This window comes from Trachinotus anak, unplaced genomic scaffold, assembly GCF_046630095.1.
Source record: "Trachinotus anak isolate AG129_WGS33_773 ecotype Australia unplaced genomic scaffold, CSIRO_AGI_Tana_v1 ptg000012l, whole genome shotgun sequence".
NCBI lineage: Eukaryota > Metazoa > Chordata > Actinopteri > Carangiformes > Carangidae > Trachinotus > Trachinotus anak.
Window position 1 is genome coordinate 25364259 of NW_027273863.1, and position 18906 is coordinate 25383164.

The 18906-nt window shown below is 42.6% G+C and overlaps 5 protein-coding genes across 26 annotated transcripts in view; 2 read left to right on the top strand and 3 right to left on the bottom strand.

The window, feature by feature from the left end:
• Positions 1-520: 520 nt before the first annotated feature.
• Positions 521-6863, bottom strand: LOC139629662 (tripartite motif-containing protein 16-like). Its single transcript, XM_071492431.1, has 2 exons — positions 6730-6863; positions 521-2842 (listed from the first exon to the last, which is right to left on the bottom strand). The coding sequence occupies exon 2, from the start codon at positions 2682-2684 to the stop codon at positions 1005-1007; it is 1680 nt and encodes a 559-aa protein (XP_071348532.1). The 5' UTR covers positions 2685-2842; positions 6730-6863; the 3' UTR covers positions 521-1004.
• On the bottom strand, positions 4216-6831 carry LOC139629661 (tripartite motif-containing protein 16-like). The gene is made up of 2 exons (XM_071492429.1): positions 6730-6831; positions 4216-6335 (listed from the first exon to the last, which is right to left on the bottom strand). The coding sequence occupies exon 2, from the start codon at positions 6175-6177 to the stop codon at positions 4498-4500; it is 1680 nt and encodes a 559-aa protein (XP_071348530.1). The 5' UTR covers positions 6178-6335; positions 6730-6831; the 3' UTR covers positions 4216-4497.
• A 50-nt stretch (positions 6864-6913) lies between the features above and the next one.
• Positions 6914-10804, bottom strand: epdr1 (ependymin related 1). Its single transcript, XM_071492437.1, has 3 exons — positions 10494-10804; positions 9527-9735; positions 6914-9094 (listed from the first exon to the last, which is right to left on the bottom strand). The coding sequence occupies exons 1-3, from the start codon at positions 10727-10729 to the stop codon at positions 8901-8903; spliced, it is 639 nt and encodes a 212-aa protein (XP_071348538.1). The 5' UTR covers positions 10730-10804; the 3' UTR covers positions 6914-8900.
• A 366-nt stretch (positions 10805-11170) lies between these two features.
• On the top strand, positions 11171-15003 carry nol7 (nucleolar protein 7). The gene is made up of 8 exons (XM_071492436.1): positions 11171-11391; positions 11803-11863; positions 12296-12351; positions 12436-12461; positions 12588-12666; positions 13303-13427; positions 13970-14047; positions 14420-15003. Exons 1-8 carry the CDS (start codon positions 11207-11209, stop codon positions 14491-14493), a joined length of 684 nt encoding a protein of 227 aa, XP_071348537.1. The 5' UTR covers positions 11171-11206; the 3' UTR covers positions 14494-15003.
• Positions 15004-15295: 292 nt separating this feature from the next.
• The window catches only part of LOC139629656 (cubilin-like), a 46406-nt gene continuing 42795 nt past the window's right edge, over positions 15296-18906 (top strand). For 12 of the 22 annotated variants that reach the window (XM_071492400.1, XM_071492408.1, XM_071492417.1 and 9 more), the window contains exon 1: positions 15296-15626. In XM_071492400.1, the coding sequence (XP_071348501.1) occupies positions 15557-15626 (70 nt within the window). In that variant the 5' untranslated portion in view covers positions 15296-15556. The remainder of the gene's footprint in view (positions 15627-18906) is intronic. The other 10 variants (XM_071492405.1, XM_071492423.1, XM_071492406.1 and 7 more) reach the window with 6 other exon arrangements.

Consider the following 18906-nt stretch of genomic DNA (forward strand, 5'->3'; position numbering starts at 1 on the left):
GGAAGTAGGCTGCACATTAAAGAAAAGAAAAAACACGCGCAAGGGATTCTGGGATATGGAGTCTGGAAATTGAATTTGACGTCGCGCTCCACCTGGTGGTCATGTTGGACATCAGCAGCTTTTCTTTGGTTAATATTGTCTGGACTTCTGCTCAGCTAATCAGTACAATGGCTTTGGTCTGAAAACGTAAAGGGAGGATACTTTCAAAAGTAATTTCACCAACAGTTTTTATTTATTAATTAACTTTATAAAAAGCGCAGTAAACAAAAAACACGATTATTGACAAATATTGTATTTTAGTGTAAATGTTGAAAAAATTACATATAAATACACCAATGAAAATATTAAATGAGCCCATAGAGACCTCATGGCAGTTTAAATTTTCATATGGAAAAGAAAATACACAAAAACAGTAATAAGTCTCCATGGATTTACTCTGCACCTTGGATATATGCTGTATTAACTGGTGTAATACTCTTATCTACTCATGTTAGTTTCACATTTTTTCCATTTTCATCATGAATGAGATCCTTGAATGAAGACAAGAAAATGTTTTATTTATTTTTTAAGAAAAACTTTATTCACTTTTTTTCAATTCATTTCATCAACACAATCAGTTTTTTTTAACATGAATCTCAGATATGGAAAAGAAAAGAATCAATCATCTTCTCATTGATTATTATCATGATAAAGACACCAACAAACATTTAGAGCACAGACAAGTTTGTGTTTTCATGTGGACAAATGTGAGTTGAGGTCAAACAAACATGATGATGAGCAGTGATATCCTCCATGGCTGCAGCTCCACCTGAACAAACTCAAACATCAACACAACCAGAAATGAGAAGAGGTCAAAGTACCACCCATAATGTTTGATTGACAGGTGATCTGTGTGCAGTGCAGAAACACAACAGCAATGAGCTTTTAGCAACAAACATGGAGACAAAATAAACTGGTGAACTAAAATACAGATTTGAACCAACTGCACCTTAAATGACCTTTGACTATTTGAGTTTGCAAAACTCAGCTGTGTCTCCATCACCAAAAAGATAATAAAGCCAAAGTCCAGCATGTAGAGGCTGAGTGAATGTGGTCTGGACTCTGTGGAGGAGAGTCATGGTTTCAGAGACGCTGTAGAAGGACAGAATACCTGCTCTGTGATCCAGGTACACTCCTACTCTGGAGGACCGAGGACCTGAGACTGGAGTGTTGATATTGGAGTGGTAAAATTCATAACTGTTTTTGTCACAATATAACGCCCAAGATTTGTCATTGTGTCCAAATCCACATTCATATGAGTTCCCTGCTCTACTGATATTCTTGTATGCGACTGCTACATTAACTCCTCTTCCTCTCCACTCCACCTCCCAGTAACAACGTCCAGTCAGACTCTCTCTACTCAGGACCTGATAATATGAAGTGAATCTGTCTGGATGATTAGAATAAGACTGTGGTTTACTCCATGTTACTTTTCTGTTTCCCTCAGATAATAACAGCCATGTGTTTGCTGTATTTGGATCCAGTGTGATTTTCTTTGAATATTTTAAGAATCCAGCTCTGGTCTTGGGCTCTGGTTGTGACAGTAAAACATCCACTTGAGTCTCTGTCAGTGAGATGTTTGTCCACGTCTCTCTCAGAATGTCCTGTAGTTTATCTCTGAGCTCTGACACAGCTGCTGTCACATCCTCAAAGTACCTCAGAGGACGGATATTGATGCTGGATGAGTCTGTAGATTGACTGAGTGGTGACAGTGAGGGGTAGTTGTATAGAAACTGGGTGTGATCCTCTGTGTGTGAGAGCTGCTTCAGCTCAGCATCTTTCCTCTTCAGCTCAGTGATCTCCTGCTCCAGCTTCTCCTGAAGCTCTTTAACTCGACTCACTTCAGTTTCCTGCTGGGATCTGATCTGCTGCTTCACATCAGAGCTTCTTTTCTCCATTAGACAGATCAGCTGAGTGAAGATCATCTCACTGTGCTCCACTGCTTTATCAGCAGAGCCATTGATAGCCTCCACCTCCTGTTGAAGCAGCTTCACATCTTTCTCTCTGTCCTGGATTCTCTGCTGGATGTTTTGTCGACTCAGCTGGAGCTCTCTCTGCCTCTCAGTCCTTTCTGCTGCAGCTGAGACTGTGTCGTGGCCTTTATGTTCATCCACAGGGCAGAGATAACAGATACACTGCTGATCAGTGCGGCAGAACATCTTCATCACCTCATCATGACGAGAGCAGATGTTCTTCTGGAGATTCTTGGAGGGCTCCACCAGCTTGTGTTTCTTTAATGGAGCTGCTTCATAATGAGGCTGCAGGTGTTTCTCACAGTAAGAGGCCGGACACGTCAAACAGGATTTGGCAGCTTTCAGTTTTCTCCCAGTGCAGACATCACAGGCCACATCTTCAGGTCCAGCATAGCAGTGATCAGCAGGAGCAGCTTGGAGTCCAGTCTTCTTCAGCTCCTCCAGTAAATCTGCTAACATGGTGCTTTTCACCAGGACAGGCCTCGGTGTGAAGGTCTGCCTACACTGAGGGCAGCTGTGGATTTTCTTCTCATCCTCTTCATCCCAGAAGCTTTTAATACAGTTCATGCAGTAGCTGTGTCCACAGGGAAGAGTCACCGGATCCTTCAGTAGATCCAGACAGATGCAACAAGAGAAGGTTTCCCGGTCCAACTGAACTCCTTTCTGCGCCATTTCACCTCTCAGTGTCAACAACTGTTTGAGTTTCAATTTCTCAGAAGTGAAACTAGTTTGAGCTGTGATCTAAACAACATGTGTCTCTGCAGTGAACGGGGCCTGTCAGCTCTCTCATTTCACCACATGTTGGTTCCACCCATCTTCAGACTGTAGATCTGAAGGGGAGGGAACAAGGAAACACATGGACAGTGGAGCTGGCTGTGTTAGAGAGCAGGAAGAAGAGGGAGGGTTATCAGGCTGTGACTCAGTCCAGGAGGAGGAGCAGTTTGATACTGTGTGTTTAACCCATTTTTACAATAGAGCCTTATTCTCATTTACACTGATCACCTGAACGTTTAGGTGACAAACTGGTTCCTTGGTTTTCATAATCAGTTCTTCTATTTTCTTAGAATACATTTGACTTTTTTTTCCTTTGTTTTATAAATTCCCATAATTCAAATACTATAGATGAAAATATCAATCATTGAATTCCTTGAAGTATTTTGAATATAACAGGTTAAATTTAGAATTAAATTTTAAGTAAAAGTGGTATTTTGATGTTAGATGACTTTAAAAACAAACAAATCAAACAAGGTACTTGTTGCAACTCTGAATCCCACAGGACGTGAATGCACCACATTATTTTACTCTCTAGTTCAGTTTAGAGACTGAAATGACAGAACAGATCCTAGAAAACTAACTGTTTTATACATCTCATTAATAATATTCTTTCAGTTGTTTTCCAAATGCTCCAACACACATCACAGTTTAGATGTCACATTGTCGTCACATTAGTACATTTTAAGTTTTTTTGATTAATGACAACACAATTATTTTGCATCAAGAGTGAAACAAGCCAAACACACTGTGGGGAAATGCACCTAAAATAACTGTGAGAACAATCTAACATTAGTGAGGAATAAAGCCGAGCACTGTTAAAAATGTCACTTATGGTTGATTACTGGCTTTCTGATAAGAGCAGAGTATAGTTCCAATAAACACAAACTAAATAAGATTGATCAGATTCAGTAACATTTTGTATTAAATGAAAAAAAGCTCAAATTTCGCACTTTATTTTACTTAGAAGATGAATTCCTAATGACTAACATCAGTTTCACAGAACTTACCATGATGTGTTATATCAGACATTTTTATTATAAATCTTCTCATCCTAAAATCATGATCTTCACTAAAAACTTCAGACAAACTGAGCTGAGGAGCTTTAACCTCCACTACATCCCTGCTCAGCAGGATGAAGGCGCCCTCTTGTGTTGTGCATCAGTTTTCAGATTTCAGTTGTTCACCTGCTTTGATGTTCACTGCAGGAAGAGGAGTAAAAACTTCACTCAGCCTGGGGGGCCCTGGTGGCTCACCTGACAGAGCACATATCGTGAAGGAAGACTCAGTCCAATAAGGCAGTGGCCAGGGTTTGAGACTGACTTGTGCTCCCGTGATGTATGTCGTCCCCTGAAGTTCGTGTCTCTCTCTCACTCTCACTATCCAATTTAAAGGCAAAAATGCTTTAAAAGAAAAACAAAACTTCACTCAGTGACTTGAATAGGCTCTATTTAATATTTTATGTGTGTCAAGGCACAACTAAACTTCTTCACACTGAAATTTACTGAAATCAATTATTTGCAATTATCATTTTTCCAGTATCTGAAAATCAACACATCAAAAAATGAGAAGAGGTTAAAGTACCACCCATAATGTTTGATTGACAGGTGATCTGTGTGCACTGCAGAATCACAACAGCAATGAGCTTTTAGTAACAAACATGGAGACAAAATACATTTAGGGACTAAAATACAAATTTTAAACGGTCATCAATCTATTTGAGTTTCCAGAACACAGCACTGCCTCGACAGAATGAAGAGATACGAAGTCCAAGTCCAGCATGTAGAGGCTGAGTGAATGTGGTCTGGACTCTGTGGAGGAGAGTCATGGTTTCAGAGACACTGTAGAAGGACAGAATACCTGCTCTGTGATCCAGGTACACTCCTACTCTGGAGGACCGAGGACCTGAGACTGGAGTTTTGATATTGTTAAACAAAAACTCATAATCGTCTTCATCACAATATAAAGCCCAAGATTTGATATTGCATCCAAATCCACATTTATTTGATTCACCGGCTCTGCTGATATTCTTGTATGTGACTGATACATAAACTCCTCCTCTCCACTCCACCTCCCAGTAACAACGTCCAGTCAGACTCTCTCTACTCAGGACCTGCCACCAGCCAGTGAATCTGTCTGGATGACTAGAGTAAGGCTGGTTCTCATATATTAACGTTGCTCTTTTGTTTCCCTCAGATAATAACAGACGTGTATGTGCTGTGTTTGGATCCAGTGTGATTTCCTGTGAGTATTTTAAGAATCCAGCTCTGGTCTTGGGCTCTGGTTGTGACAGTAAAACATCCACTTGAGTCTCTGTCAGTGAGATGTTTGTCCATGTCTCTCTCAGAATGTCCTGTAGTTTATCTCTGAGCTCTGACACAGCTGCTGTCACATCCTCAAAGTACCTCAGAGGACGGATATTGATGCTGGATGAGTCTGTAGATTGACTGAGTGGTGACAGTGAGGGGTAGTTGTGTAGAAACTGGGTGTGATCCTCTGTGTGTGAGAGCTGCTTCAGCTCAGCGTCTTTCCTCTTCAGCTCAGTGATCTCCTGCTCCAGCTTCTCCTGAAGCTCTTTGACGCGACTCACTTCAGTTTCCTGCTGGGATCTGATCTGCTGCTTCACATCAGAGCTTCTTTTCTCCATGAGACGGATCAGCTGAGTGAAGATCTTGTCACTGTGCTCCACTGCTTTATCAGCAGAGCCATTGATAGCCTCCACCTCCTGATGAAGCAGCTTCACATCTTTCTCTCTGTCCTGGATTCTCTGCTGGATGTTTTGTCGACTCAGCTGGAGCTCTCTCTGCCTCTCAGTCCTTTCTGCTGCAGCTGAGACTGTGTCGTGGCCTTTATGTTCATCCACAGGGCAGAGATAACAGATACACTGCTGATCAGTGCGGCAGAACATCTTCATCACCTCATCATGATGAGAGCAGATGTTCTCCTGGAGCTTCTTGGAGGGCTCCACCAGCTTGTGATTCTTTATCTGAGGTACATCATAATGAGGTTGAAGGTGTTTCTCACAGTAAGAAGCCAAACAAACCAAACAGGATTTGACAGCTTTCAGTTTTCTCCCAGTGCAGAAATCACAGGCCACATCTTCAGGTCCAGCATAGCAGTGATCAGCAGGAGCAGCTTGGGGTCCAGTCTTCTTCAGCTCCTCCACTAAAACTGCTAACATGGTGTTTTTCACCAGGACAGGCCTCGGTGTGAAGGTCTGCCTACACTGAGGGCAGCTGTGGATTTTCTTCTCATCCTCTTCATCCCAGAAGCTTTTCATACAGTTCATGCAGTAGCTGTGTCCACAGGGAAGAGTCACCGGATCCTTCAGTAGATCCAGACAGATGGAACAAGAGAAGGTTTCCCGGTCCAGCTGAACTCCTTTCTGCGCCATTTCACCTCTCAGTGTCAACGACTGTTTGAGTTTCACTTCCTCAGAAGTGAATCTAGTTTGAGCTGTGATCTACACAACATGTGTCTCTGCAGTGAACGGGGCCTGTCAGCTCTCTCACTTCACCACATGTTGGTTCCACCCATCTTCAGACTGTGGATCTGAAGGGGAGGGAACAAGGAAACACATGAACAGAGTTGAGCTGGCTGTGTTAGAGAGCAGGAAGAAGAGGGAGGGTTATCAGGCTGTGACTCAGTCCAGGAGGAGGAGCAGTCTACTGTGTGTTTAACCCTTTGCTTTTTTACAACAGACCTCATTTCTCATTTGTGATAAACTCCTTCAGATCTCTGCTTTTAGAGATTTGCATTTTCAGAATTAGCTTCTCTGTTGTCCTAAAATACAGATTAAATGTTTTATAGATTACAATTCAAATACAGTAAATGAAAAACAGAAATGAATTACTGCTTAAAGTACCTTTGAATAGAACATGATAAATGTAGAAACTTATTTCAATAGAAATTAAGGTGTTTTTAAACAAAAAATAAAACAAGTTACCTGCTTCAACCTATTCCCACGGGACATGAATCCACCAGATCATTTGATTCTGCACTTAATTTTGAGACAGACTTCACAACTCACATCAGATTAATAATATTCTTTAAGTTTTGTTTGAAATTCCCCAACAGACATCACACCTTAGCAGATATTCTCATCATACCAGTAAAAAATTACACTAAAATCAATGATGAATAAGCCAGAGAACTTTTTAATAAATGTCAAACATGGATAATTACTGGCTTTATAATATCAGTCTATTGATGAAGAAAAAAACAAAACCAAACCAAATGACAAGCAATAATTTTTCATCACTTTTTCTCTTACAGGTTCTGTAGATGATCATCACTGCCACTAGATGTCTCACTAGACCACCAGCATCTCAGACCAAAACAAACGCTCTGTCAGCCACACCTCAGCCCTCCGGTCGGCCAACCCCCGACAGACCCCCTTCCAATCCCCCTCCTTCCTCCCTCCACATTCTCATAATACATTCATGGTGGAAACACACAAAAGAAGCACAACTGAATAAAGTTACCATGAGTACACGAGAGCCAAATGCCCATGACCATTAGCCCACGCTAGCATTGCTGTGATATGCTAAAGCAATGCTGACAGTTAGCCAGCTAGCGATAGCAACAATTCCTGAACAAATTCATAATATTGCTAACAGCAAGTCAGCTAATGTTATCATGCTACTGTAGCCGTCGGAAATGAAATCTAACATTATGTTGCATCAAGTTAATAAGAATACTAGTTGAGGCTGAGTCAAGCTGGAGCCTTTAGCAGTTTGTAGGGTTCTCACTCTTGCTAAAGACAGAGCAGTATTGGCTCCATGATGGGACTGGGAAAGAAATTCAGCCTTGGAGTTTCTCCACAGTCTCACAAATGACATGTAAACTTTCTAGTTTTGATAATCCACTGGACGAACAGGATCCAACTGCAGTCCAACTGGGAAGGCCTGAATTTATTTTTGGCGTCTCACAAACAAACTTTCTGGATGTTTTGACTGGGCTTTGAACCATTAGTCCCCATGGCCGGTCGCTCTGTGCTCTGATCTCTCTTTGTCGGAGCCTTTTTAGATGTAAAGTGGATTCTTAAGTGGAGGAAATTGTGAAAGGTCACTTTCACCTGAATGCCGCATACTACAGTCAGCTCATGTGTGGGTGGTGCCTGTGTGTTTAACCGTGGGGAAGGCCGACGGTTTAAAATCTTGTTTAATCTCATTGACAGAACCTTTGGAAATAACTGACAGCAGTTTCACAGGAATAACTATGATGTTATATACCTGTCTTTATTCTCACAAGTCTTGTTATTAGTCTGAGCTTTTATGGCATGTTGGAAATGAGTTTCTACCACCTGCTGTGCGCAAATGCTTGTGCTTGGAAAACCCATCTATCACACCTCAAACAGATCAGTGCATGTCTGAGGAAGTATGGCTGAATCTCAAATAAACTACAAACCATAACGGCTGTGACTGACTTCATATACGTGCATGTTTATGAGGCACTTCACTTCTTTGACGGAGCATTTGGATTTATCAAACTGCCTGTCCTGAGCTAAGAAATTAGCAAATGCTTGTTAGCATGTAGTCAGATTCGTTCACGGAGACCCAACTGTTTGCTATAAGCTAGCTTGATAGTTTGGAGATTATCAATTGGTGACATGACAACATTAAAAGTCACTTGTCATCATGGAAGTAATCACTTCGTAATCTTAACCAGTTGTTATTATTATCTGTGAGCTAGCTTGTTAGCTTGCAGTAAGCAGGAATCACTGGACCTGAAAACAGTTTCCACAAATTAGCAGCAAATCAACAAACAGTTAAGAAAAAAAAAACCCAGACAAAGGCTTTATCTGAAATCACTTCCTTCTTTACTAAATACTGCACAAACTTTTTCTGATTTTCTGAGTTTTACGCATTTTTACTACTAACTGTAAAGCACTTTGTATCTGCTGTTTTAAAAAGTGCTATATGAATAAAGTTTATTATTATTATAGGGTAAGTGAAGACACACAATGACAATGGTTTGTAAGTGTCTGAAATCTTAAGCTCCTGTTCAGTATAGTGTAAACAGAGAGCAGTGAATTAGTGATTAAAGGAGTGATTTCAGACTCAGCCTCAGAATACTGTCAAGTGTCTGAGGTCAAAGGTGAGGGCTGGCGAGGCTTTAGCAGTCGGACTCCGCCATCCTCTTGGGCCGAGCTGATTGACAGGTGCTGGGCGGGGTGAAGACGTTGGGGTCGCTGATGCCCAGCTGGAGGTTGAAGAAGCGGGTAGAGGTGGTGACGCTGCTGTTCTTGGTGTAGGTCTCCTGCACCGGGTAACAGTCCTTCAGGGTGTAGACGCCCACCCAGGTCTCATCTGTTGGACAGAGGAGACATTATGGAAGCTCTGAGAGGAACTGGACGTTTTATTCCACCAACAGCTGCTCTTCTAACTGGTTATAATTTGGTATAAAAGAAGGTTTGTCTCGTTGAGAAGCAGCTGCACGAGGTGTTGAATGTAGACCAACCCTGGCTTAAAGAGGCACTAAAATTTCTTCTTATATCAACAATGGATCAAATGACTATATGTCATCAAACCTAAAGGGCCTGTTCACCAAAATTACACCCATTATTAGTAGCATCTATTTATCAAGTTTCGAGACCTAAAATTAGAGATTAGAGAAATTGAGATGGAAGCAGAGATACAATTACATCAGTCAGATTTCATTTGATTTCCAGTGTTCTCTGTATTTTATGCAAAACACACCATTGTACAGATTTAAAAACAAAAAACAAAAAACAGACTTACGTTGGCGCGCCGGCTTCCTGTCTGACCACTCCTGAACCTCCACGTTGTCCCCAGGGCCTCCGATGAAGTACAGGTCCTCGAAGGTGGAGTTGTTGGGGATGTCAAAGGGATCCCAGGTCTCCGTCAGTGTAAGCTTTGAGCAGTCCTTGGTTTTCTGGTCAATCTGGAACATCACTTTGCTCTGATACAAGTAGATGTACTCAAAAAACCTGAAGGTGAGACAAAGGGGTGAAAGGCATTTTTGGGTGGAGTTCTTTCTCATCCAGATCGAGGGTGTTGTACGATGTTTGTATTGTAAAGATCAATGAACTGAGAAAAATATAATGTTGATACTGGAATTCAGTTCACAGCTGCCCTAGCTGATTTTTGTTGTTGTTGTTGTTGTTGTTTTTGGCTCTTTGGGGCGAAACAGTGAAAACATCATCTGACATTCAGCTTATAAAGCTGTTCAGCTGTAATGATTTCAGTTTAATCATGTAGCATTGTTTTTAATTTTCAAAAAGATTACTATTAAAGCTGGCTTGATGTCCATTATCTCTTTATAATTACTGTTAATATTTATTTAATAAAATGTATTTTAATATGTATGCTTCATCTAAATGTATTTTTGGTGTTGGTTTCCTTATTATTATGAGATATACAGTATACATTTTTACTTTCTATATCATGGACTTTATATTTCAGTTATTAGCCAATCTTAAAAACTATTTTCGTGCTGCCAGGTTATTAAAAAAAAGTCCAACAAAATCCCTTTTTTTTTTTTTGGGAAACATTATTTTCTGAATATTATCACTCTCACAATACGACTGAAAATATATATCAGTGCAGGAAAATAACAGATGGATGATCATATTATTGAGGTAATTATTAGGTTAAATTTTTATTTCATGCACCTCTACCTTCATGTTTTGACTGGGAGCAGTAGGCTGATATTAAAATAAATCACTTGAGCAGAGGCGGATCTTACTTCTGACACGGGGTGTGTTTCTTGTGCTGCTGCAGGACTCGGATCCTCTGGTTCAGGCCGTCGTAGGACACGGCGGCCCGGTGGTTCCTCCCGGTGCTGTGGTCGTACTGCACCCACCTCCCCTCCCACTGCTGCGGGGCGAGGCAGGGCCCGGCCGCCTTTCTGACATCCAGCCCGGGGAGGCCGAGACCGGATGCCCCGGCAGCGACCAGAAACACAAATAACAGTCGGTGCATGGCGTCGCGTTGTTGTCACAGCTGACAGCGGGCTGCACCTGCTGCTCACAAGCGTCAGGACAGGCTGAAGGTTCGCCGGATGTCGCTTTCAAAATAAAAGCACGGATTTAATGGAACAACATCAACATGTAATTTATTCACAACAAAAACGAAACACACGCACATTAGGAGTTGTAAATAGAGCTAATTAATAATGTAATATGCATATAATAATATATTGGAGAAAAAAGCAAATACAACATCCGGAAGTCAGCAATATAAACACTGCAGTGTACTAATATACCACGTATACAATACTAATAATGTTAAATTGTAAAAGCTAGTACATAGAAAATGCATTGAACTTACTTAAAATTTACTCTAATTTAGAGATGAAAAAATGTAATCCGTTTATTTTGTTTGGTTGTGAGCCTCCTCCCCGCCACCAGAGGACACATGTTCCCATCCGTCCCGTTTTTTTCACGTCACACAACCAACATGGCGAAGAAACAACGTGGGAAAACAACTTCAGCGTCGAAGACGGCGGATAACGAAAATCAGGCCGAAGATTTCTCCTTAATGCTGGAGTCTAGTGACGACGAGGCGCCAGAAGAGGTGACCTTTGAGGACTCAAAGGCTCAGGCTCTGCGGAGCATGAAGCAGGCGCTGGAAACGGCCAGGAGGTAGCTAGCACAGCCGGCTAACATGTTCATGTGTACGGGGGCACCGCTAAGCCAAATTCCATTCAAAATAAATGGTCTTAGTGTGTTTTCGTGGTAATGGGCAGAATTAATACACCGCAGTGACTTATCCATCACAAATTCAGATTTCTTTGGGGGTAATTTTCATATCGGCGCAGACACTGAGCAGCTGTATTTAACAAAGTTTGTTGAATTGTTTCTCAATGCAACTCTTGAGTTGGCAGAAAAGACGAAGGATTATCCCGACAGTGTATCCCAGTAACTGAGGGTTGTTTAACGGAGTTTGGTGCCTGCCGTCTGTCAAAGATAACAGTTCAACATTAAACCAGTACAACAGCCATTTTTGGTATCATTTAATTTGCTTGGATTAATGAAGCATTTTCATGTTTGCAGGGAAAAAGAGCTGCTGAAAGAGAAGCGGAAGAGGAGACAGGAGCTGTTCCAGGAACAGAAGGTGTGTGTGTGTGTGTGTGTGTGTGATGATAAAACAATTACATAAACCTCCCTTAGTCACTCCTCTGACATTTTGTTTATTGCAACCATAAACATAATCAGTACTTTGTGCCCATGTTCTCAGTTATTTCAGACATCAACAGTGTAATAGTCAGTTTCATATCATTAATGAATTGCTGCAGCTCTACTGTGGTTTATAACTAAATACATACAAAACTAGTGACATTCATTACCATGCTAATACGCTGCTATAGCTAAATACAGCCTCATGTTTTTGTGTTGTCCTGTTTATTCTGGAGTATTTGCTGAAGTGGTTGACGGGCTGCTGAATACACTTGTCCTTTCAGGGTTAAGTATAGCTGCATGTAAATAATATTGACAGCTTTAAATAAAGCTTTGATCCGGTCTTTCTTCATTCTGCTGATTCCTGTAGAAAAGAAAGCTGTTACCAGACGACGTGTTGGAGGAAATCGACTCGACCTCTTCAAAGTACGTTTATTTCCCTGACTCATCCTGCAGCTCATTTTTAAAATCCATCCCTGCTCATTGAACATTTTAATCTTTATTTTTTAGGAAGCAGAAACAGTCTGAAGATGAAGGTGAAGAAGTTTCCCACCCTTCTGACATATTTTAATCAATAAGCTGACACTCTTCACTGCTAAACAGAGCAGCAGAATTAGCCTCAGAGTGGGACTTACTGTATCCTTTCAACCCGTTCTCACCAGCTGAAGAGGAGCGGCAGGACGATGAAGAGAGCAGGAAGAAGAAAAAGAAGAGGAGTGGGAAATTGGCACATTCTCGAAAGTATGTAAATACACCTTTAAAGGAGCTATTTGTAGCTTTTGCTATTGCTACATTGCCAATATTAGCATTAACAGATGTTTTTTAATTAGCAGTCTAGAATAAATGTTATGAGTTCAGCATCAAACTTCATTCCTTTACTCACCAAGAGCTGTCTCCAGAGGTGGACACTGCAGCCTCCAGCCTGTCCTGAAGCGCAGCTGCTCAGAGGACGTGTTATAACCTCTTGTCTTGTAAACACAGCGATGGCTGAAGCTTGTGGCCATCACCACCACCTGCTCCTGACAAAAAGACCAAGTTCTGCGGCAGAGAAAACTTACAAATAGCCTCTTTAATTATTGTTTTTGCCAGCATATAAATTCCAATTAATCACTAACTGCAGATAGTTCCAAAATCTGCCAGAAGAGTGGAGCTTGTTATAGCAGCAGGTTCATGCCCATAGTTTTAGAACAACATTATCCAGGTGTAATCTTCTAGTGTCGACGTACTTATTCCCATATGGTGTTTTAGGATAACTGATTTGGATGCTGGCTCAGACGACATGTATACATCAGGGCAGAGACTGGCTCCAGATTTAACCGACCAGTAACTGAAGCCTTTTGTTTTTTTATTGAAACTGGTCTCCTTCCTGTTTGTCAGTCTGAAGGGAAACTACAAGGTGGCGACAGTGAAGGAGGAGCAAGCGCTGGCGTCCTTTCAGCAGCAGGCGGCCGAGGATTTCATCCAGTCCAGACTGTACGGACCAGGAAGCTGCAGGACCACAAGTAAGAAGTCACCTATAGATCCAGACTGATCCAACAGCTGCCATATTTTACATTATTACAAAAAGATCCTTACAATTAATCAGTTGTATGTTATTCTGCAAGAACGTACAGTATATGGTTATGATTTTTTAGTTTAGTTAATTTAATTTCTGTGTAATCTAATATATTTAAATAGGGATGAAATAAAAGGAAATTGTCTGAAATGGATAAAAAAATTGTGCTGCAAGACGAGAAATCTGACAATAAGGTTTAGTTCTACACTGACTGAAGCTGTTTAGACAATAAAACAAATAAATGTCAGATTTATTAAAAGAAAAACACAAAACCCTGCAAGCTACACTCTGTGGCAGCAGTCTGTACAGACGATGATCTGTCTCAATTTGAGCTTTGCTACAGTGACGTGCCGTGTCGTCTCCCTGCGGTGTCCACTCTCCACGGACTCCCGCTGCAGACGACGGCGGCGACATTCACAGCTTTCAGTCTGACTGTCGGTGCGGTCGTCCAGCCGAAGGTATTTACACTTCACGTCCTTCTGCTTTCAGGTAACGAGCTGCTCTCCCTCCAGAACAAGAAGGGCAGGAATAAAAGCGCAGCTGTGCAGTTTGTCAAGAAGGACTGGGGTGAGTTCAGCAGAATGAACTGAGACTGCTGTGGAAGTTATTGAATGCACCTAAAAGGAGCTGAACATTTTTGAGTGTTGTGTGCTGCTGTTGCCCCACAATGCAAAGCACAGAGGCAATAATTAGAGAAGCTACTCAGAGCTATAGTATATTTAAATATGGATGGTATTGAGCTTCAGGAAGATATTGGCAGTTTAATCTTGCATATTAACTATATTGTAAAAATCATACTGTACATATTGTATACAGTTTGTATAGAAATGGAATCGGGACACAGCTCTGATTAAAGACACAGCCATACAGGGGAAAAATCCATTAATCCTGTTCAGACAGTGATGTTGCTCAGTCTCTAATCTCTGTCTGATCTTCCAGCCTGTAAGGAAAAAGCCAAAGCAGAGAAGCTGAAGAAGAGGTGGCTCCACAAGCAGCAGATTCCCTCCTGCTGACCGGTCGTCTCCACAGACCTCCACCCGGGCCTGCAGACCTCCTCTGCACCAGCCACATGTTGGATTTTAATGGACACCAATCACGGCCGGCTGTCAGAAACACTGTCTGGACAACAAATTATACTGAGTTAATGTGGGAACAGAAGCAGCCTTAGTCCCCCAGTTTATCACCAGGACCAGGACAGATGGGGGAGTGAGGTTACACAAAAATAAAAGTTCTTTGACAGACTGGTGAAGTTAGAGCTGTCCTCCATCACCAGAACCTGAGGCTCCTTGTCTTTGGAAACTGGGACGTTTCCTCACATCCACACTGAGTTTCTTAAAGAGTGGAACATATGGAGATACAACTGTTAAGGGTTTATTGCAAACTTTTCATCTATGATGAAGATAACTTCATACTCCCTTTGTTTTCTGTTCAATGGCTGTATTAATAAAACATTGCTGTTATATCTGTATCTTTAAAACATAAAATAAAGATTTGAGTGTGTACACACACACTTAAAAACTTTACTGCTTCAAATTATTAAAACAGTCAAAGATTCATTTTCACTTTATCAACGAATCATTTCAGCATTAAGACAGGAGAGAAATGATAAGGTATCACTGGTAAACTCAAGATCCACTTACTTAATATCTTTTCTGAGCTTTCAACAATTCTCCCTCAACAAATGCAGCAGTGAAAAAGCTGGTGAGTTCTCAAGGTCAAGAATAATCATTAACATTTAATTTACTTAGTCAGTGACTGAAACTAGATGTAGACTGAAGCTTGGTCTGTACTGCCCACTGCCCCGTCTGTGCGTCAGGAGCGCACCAACTGTGCACAGGTGCCCGTTTGCTCCGGCCTCTCGTCGCTTCTGCTTCCGCGAAAAACCTGAAGTAAAGAGTAAAGATTTAGATTTTTCTTTTTTCTTTTGGATTTTTTTTTTTTTGTTTTGTTTGTTTTTCCTGGAGTTGGCACATGGTTTACAGACCCAGGGATCTGGGCTGAAGCTTGCAGGAAGCTGGAGACTGACCAACAACCACATCTCTCACTTTGAGGGTGTCTGTGTTGTACAATCCAACAATGACGCGCAGTGAACTCCTGCTGTTCCTCTTCACCCAGCTCATCCTGGAGGCTGCTTTGACTCCGCTGGGTAGGTGCTGGCTGATTACATGTGGCTTGACGACAGGCGGTCTGACTGTGTATTAATCCATGCGGGGATTCAAGTCAGACCATGTAAATATTGCTTTTACTGTAATCATCTCCATGGGAAATAAATACCTAAGAATATTAGACAAATTTCACCAAAACAGGATTAATGTAGGCATTTCAGTCACACCAAAAGATTCACCTTTCAATCACTAGCTGATGCACAAGAATCCTTATGACAAGATTTCCTTACTGTAATAGAAACATTAAACAACGGGGCTCTAGTGGTGGATGTTTGGATTTATGATTGTAACATGCCATGTTCAGGCAGTCTGTATATAGTTCCAGACGGGAGACATCTGTCGGCCTGTAGTTCACTTTATTTACAACTCTGCATTCACACACACCTATAGTATATACACCTTTCCTGTTTGTCCGTCCCCTTATATGTTCCCTACTCAACAGGTACACATCTGCTCTCGCCACATCTCCCCCCTTTAGTTAACTGTCAGACTCTCAAAAGAACTTCTTTTGTTTTACCATATTTGTTAATAAACATGAACAGTAAACATACTAAACCTGAGCACTAAATATTCAAGTAACCAGCTTTACTTTTCCTTTCCTCTCTGTTTTTTTCTTTTTCAGTGGTGCATAACATCACCTGTAAACATATATCCTGGTTAACATCTGGTATAACATCAAATAACCATTCTTAACTGATTCTTTGGCAAACTTATTCTTTCATATGACATTCTCTTGTTGTTTTTTTTTTTTTCATTGAACAAACATCAAACATATGTATCTCTTTCTTCTCTACCCGGGTCCCCAAAGCTGTGCAGGGTTTATTCTGCCCTGTGAAACAAACCACAGCTTTCTATCTAGTCTACAAATCCATCCTTTTTGGTGGTCTTAAGTTCCGGCCCAATCTAGTCTCTCTGGCAGTCTATGGAGCAACCCTGATGTGAGATCGGTTTCTCCTGAGACTTCCTGAAGGCAGGTCTATGTTGTAAGACCTGGGTGTCTGAGCTGGACCACTGACAGTCCCTGTTTCTTTTGTGTCTTTCACCCAGACCCTTTGTCCAGGGCTGAGATCTTGTCTTGTCTTGGTGCTGTGTTGTTTGTTGAACCACAAGGTCTGTTTTTCTTTCAAGTCCTGATCCTTCTGTCTGAAAGCCTGGAGGTCAGGCCATGCTGGCTTTAGCTTCTCTTGGCTGACAGGCAGAGGCGTCCTGATGTTGCGGCCCATCAGCAGCTGTGCAGGGGATGAGCCGTGTGACAAGGGTGTGGCTCTGTAAGCCATGAGAGCTTTGTGTGGATCCTCCCCCTTTTTCTGGAGAGATTTCACCGTCCTCACGGCCCTCTCAGCCTCTCCGTTACTTTGAGGGTAGCGGGGGCTGCTGGTTGTGTGCATGAAATCATAGTCTCTGGCGAAGGCTGCAAACTCCGCTGCAGAGAACTGGGGGCCGTTGTCCGTGACTACGGTCTCTGGGACCCCATGACGGGCAAAAACAGTCTTCATCTTTCCTGTCACATGAGCTGTGGTGGTGGATGTAAGATTAGCTACTTCAGTATAGTGTGAATAATAGTCAACAACCACCAGGTACATGGCATTGTCCCACTGGAAAAGATCCCCTGCCACACGCTGCCATGGCCTTTCAGGCAACGGAGTCTTCAGCAGCAGCTCTGGTGCACTGCGAGCCTCACGTGCACAGGTTGCACAGTTTTCCTCTCTGTTTGATCTGTTTGGTCAGACCTGGCCACCACATGGACTGCCGCGCTCTGGCAACACACTTTGTTATACCTCAGTGACCTTCATGTATTTTGTTGAGCATTTCCTCTTGCATTGTGACAGGTATGACAAGTCTTGCGCCTTTCAGCAGTAGTCCGTCCACAACCAGCAGGTCCTGGTGCCAGTACCGCTGCAGTTGAGGCGGAAGAGCTTTTCTGCTCCGGGGTCAACCTGTTTTTGCCATGTTTTTCAGTCTTTTGCAGACATCATCTGTGTCCTGTGCTGTCCTGATCTGCACCAGCCTCTGCTCTGACGCTGGCAAGTGCTCCAGGGACACACACACATCCTGTTCCAGCTGCTTGTCCTCTGGTGTAGGCAGGGCTTGAATCGGTACCCTGGACAGTGCATCCGCTGTGATCAATTTCTTTCCAGGCACGTGTTCAATCTTGTACGTGAAGCGAAGTAGTCGCATCCTGAATCTCAGAATGCGAGGTGGCAAGTCATCTAACACTCTGGTGCCTAGCAGGGAGATGAGAGGCTTGTGGTCAGTTTGTATCAAAAAGTCCATCCCTATCAGGTAAGACTGAAAACGCTCACACACCCAGGTAAGTGCGAGCGCCTCCTTTTCTAGCTGGGCGTACCTGCGCTCAGTGTCTGTCATGTTGCGTGATATAAAGGCGACTGGCCTCCATTCTCCAGACAGCTGCTTCTGAGACAAAACTCCTCCCAGCCCAAAGGAGGAAGCATCTGCTGAAACTGTTGTCTCTCTGTGCAGGCAGCACTGTGCCAGCACTGTTGGTGAGCTCAGTTCTTTACGCTCTCTGCTGCGCACTGCCCCACACCCAGTCATTGTCTGTCTTGAGCAGGTCTCGTAGCGGTTGTGTGAGCTCTGCTATGCGTGGAGAGAACTTTCCCACGTAGTTAACCATGCCCACAAACCTTTTCACATCAGAAGCGTCTTTGGGTGTGGGCATCTCAGTGATTGCCTTGATTTTGCCCGGGTCTGCCTCTATGCCCCTTGCACTGACGATGTGACCCAGGAACATGACTTTGTCGACTGCAAACTGACACTTGTCGTTATTGAGCGTCAGGCCCTCTTCCTGGAGCCGCCCCAACACTCTGTGCAGCCTGTGGTCATGTTGTTCACGCGTTGATCCAAAAACAAGAATGTCGTCAGCATGACATACAGTCCCTTCTAGCCCTGTCAGCATCTGTGTTAGCCGCTTTTGAAAGTGTTCGGGTGCTGACAAAATCCCAAATGGCAGTCTCTTGTAACAGTATCGCCCAAAAGGGGTGATAATCCAGCCATGGCATCCAGCTTTGTAAAGACTGTTGCCCCTGCAAGCTTGGCCGGTGTTTCATCGATGGCTGGCAATATATGTCTCTCTCTGCAGATATACTCATTCAGATGGGTCATATCGGAGCAGATCCTGATCTTTCCTTTGGGCTTTGGTGCCACAACCATGCCTGCACACCAATCTGTAGCCTCTTCGATGGGCATGATCACCCCCATCTTCTCCATTCTCTGAAGCTCCTCTTTGACCTTTTCGCTTAA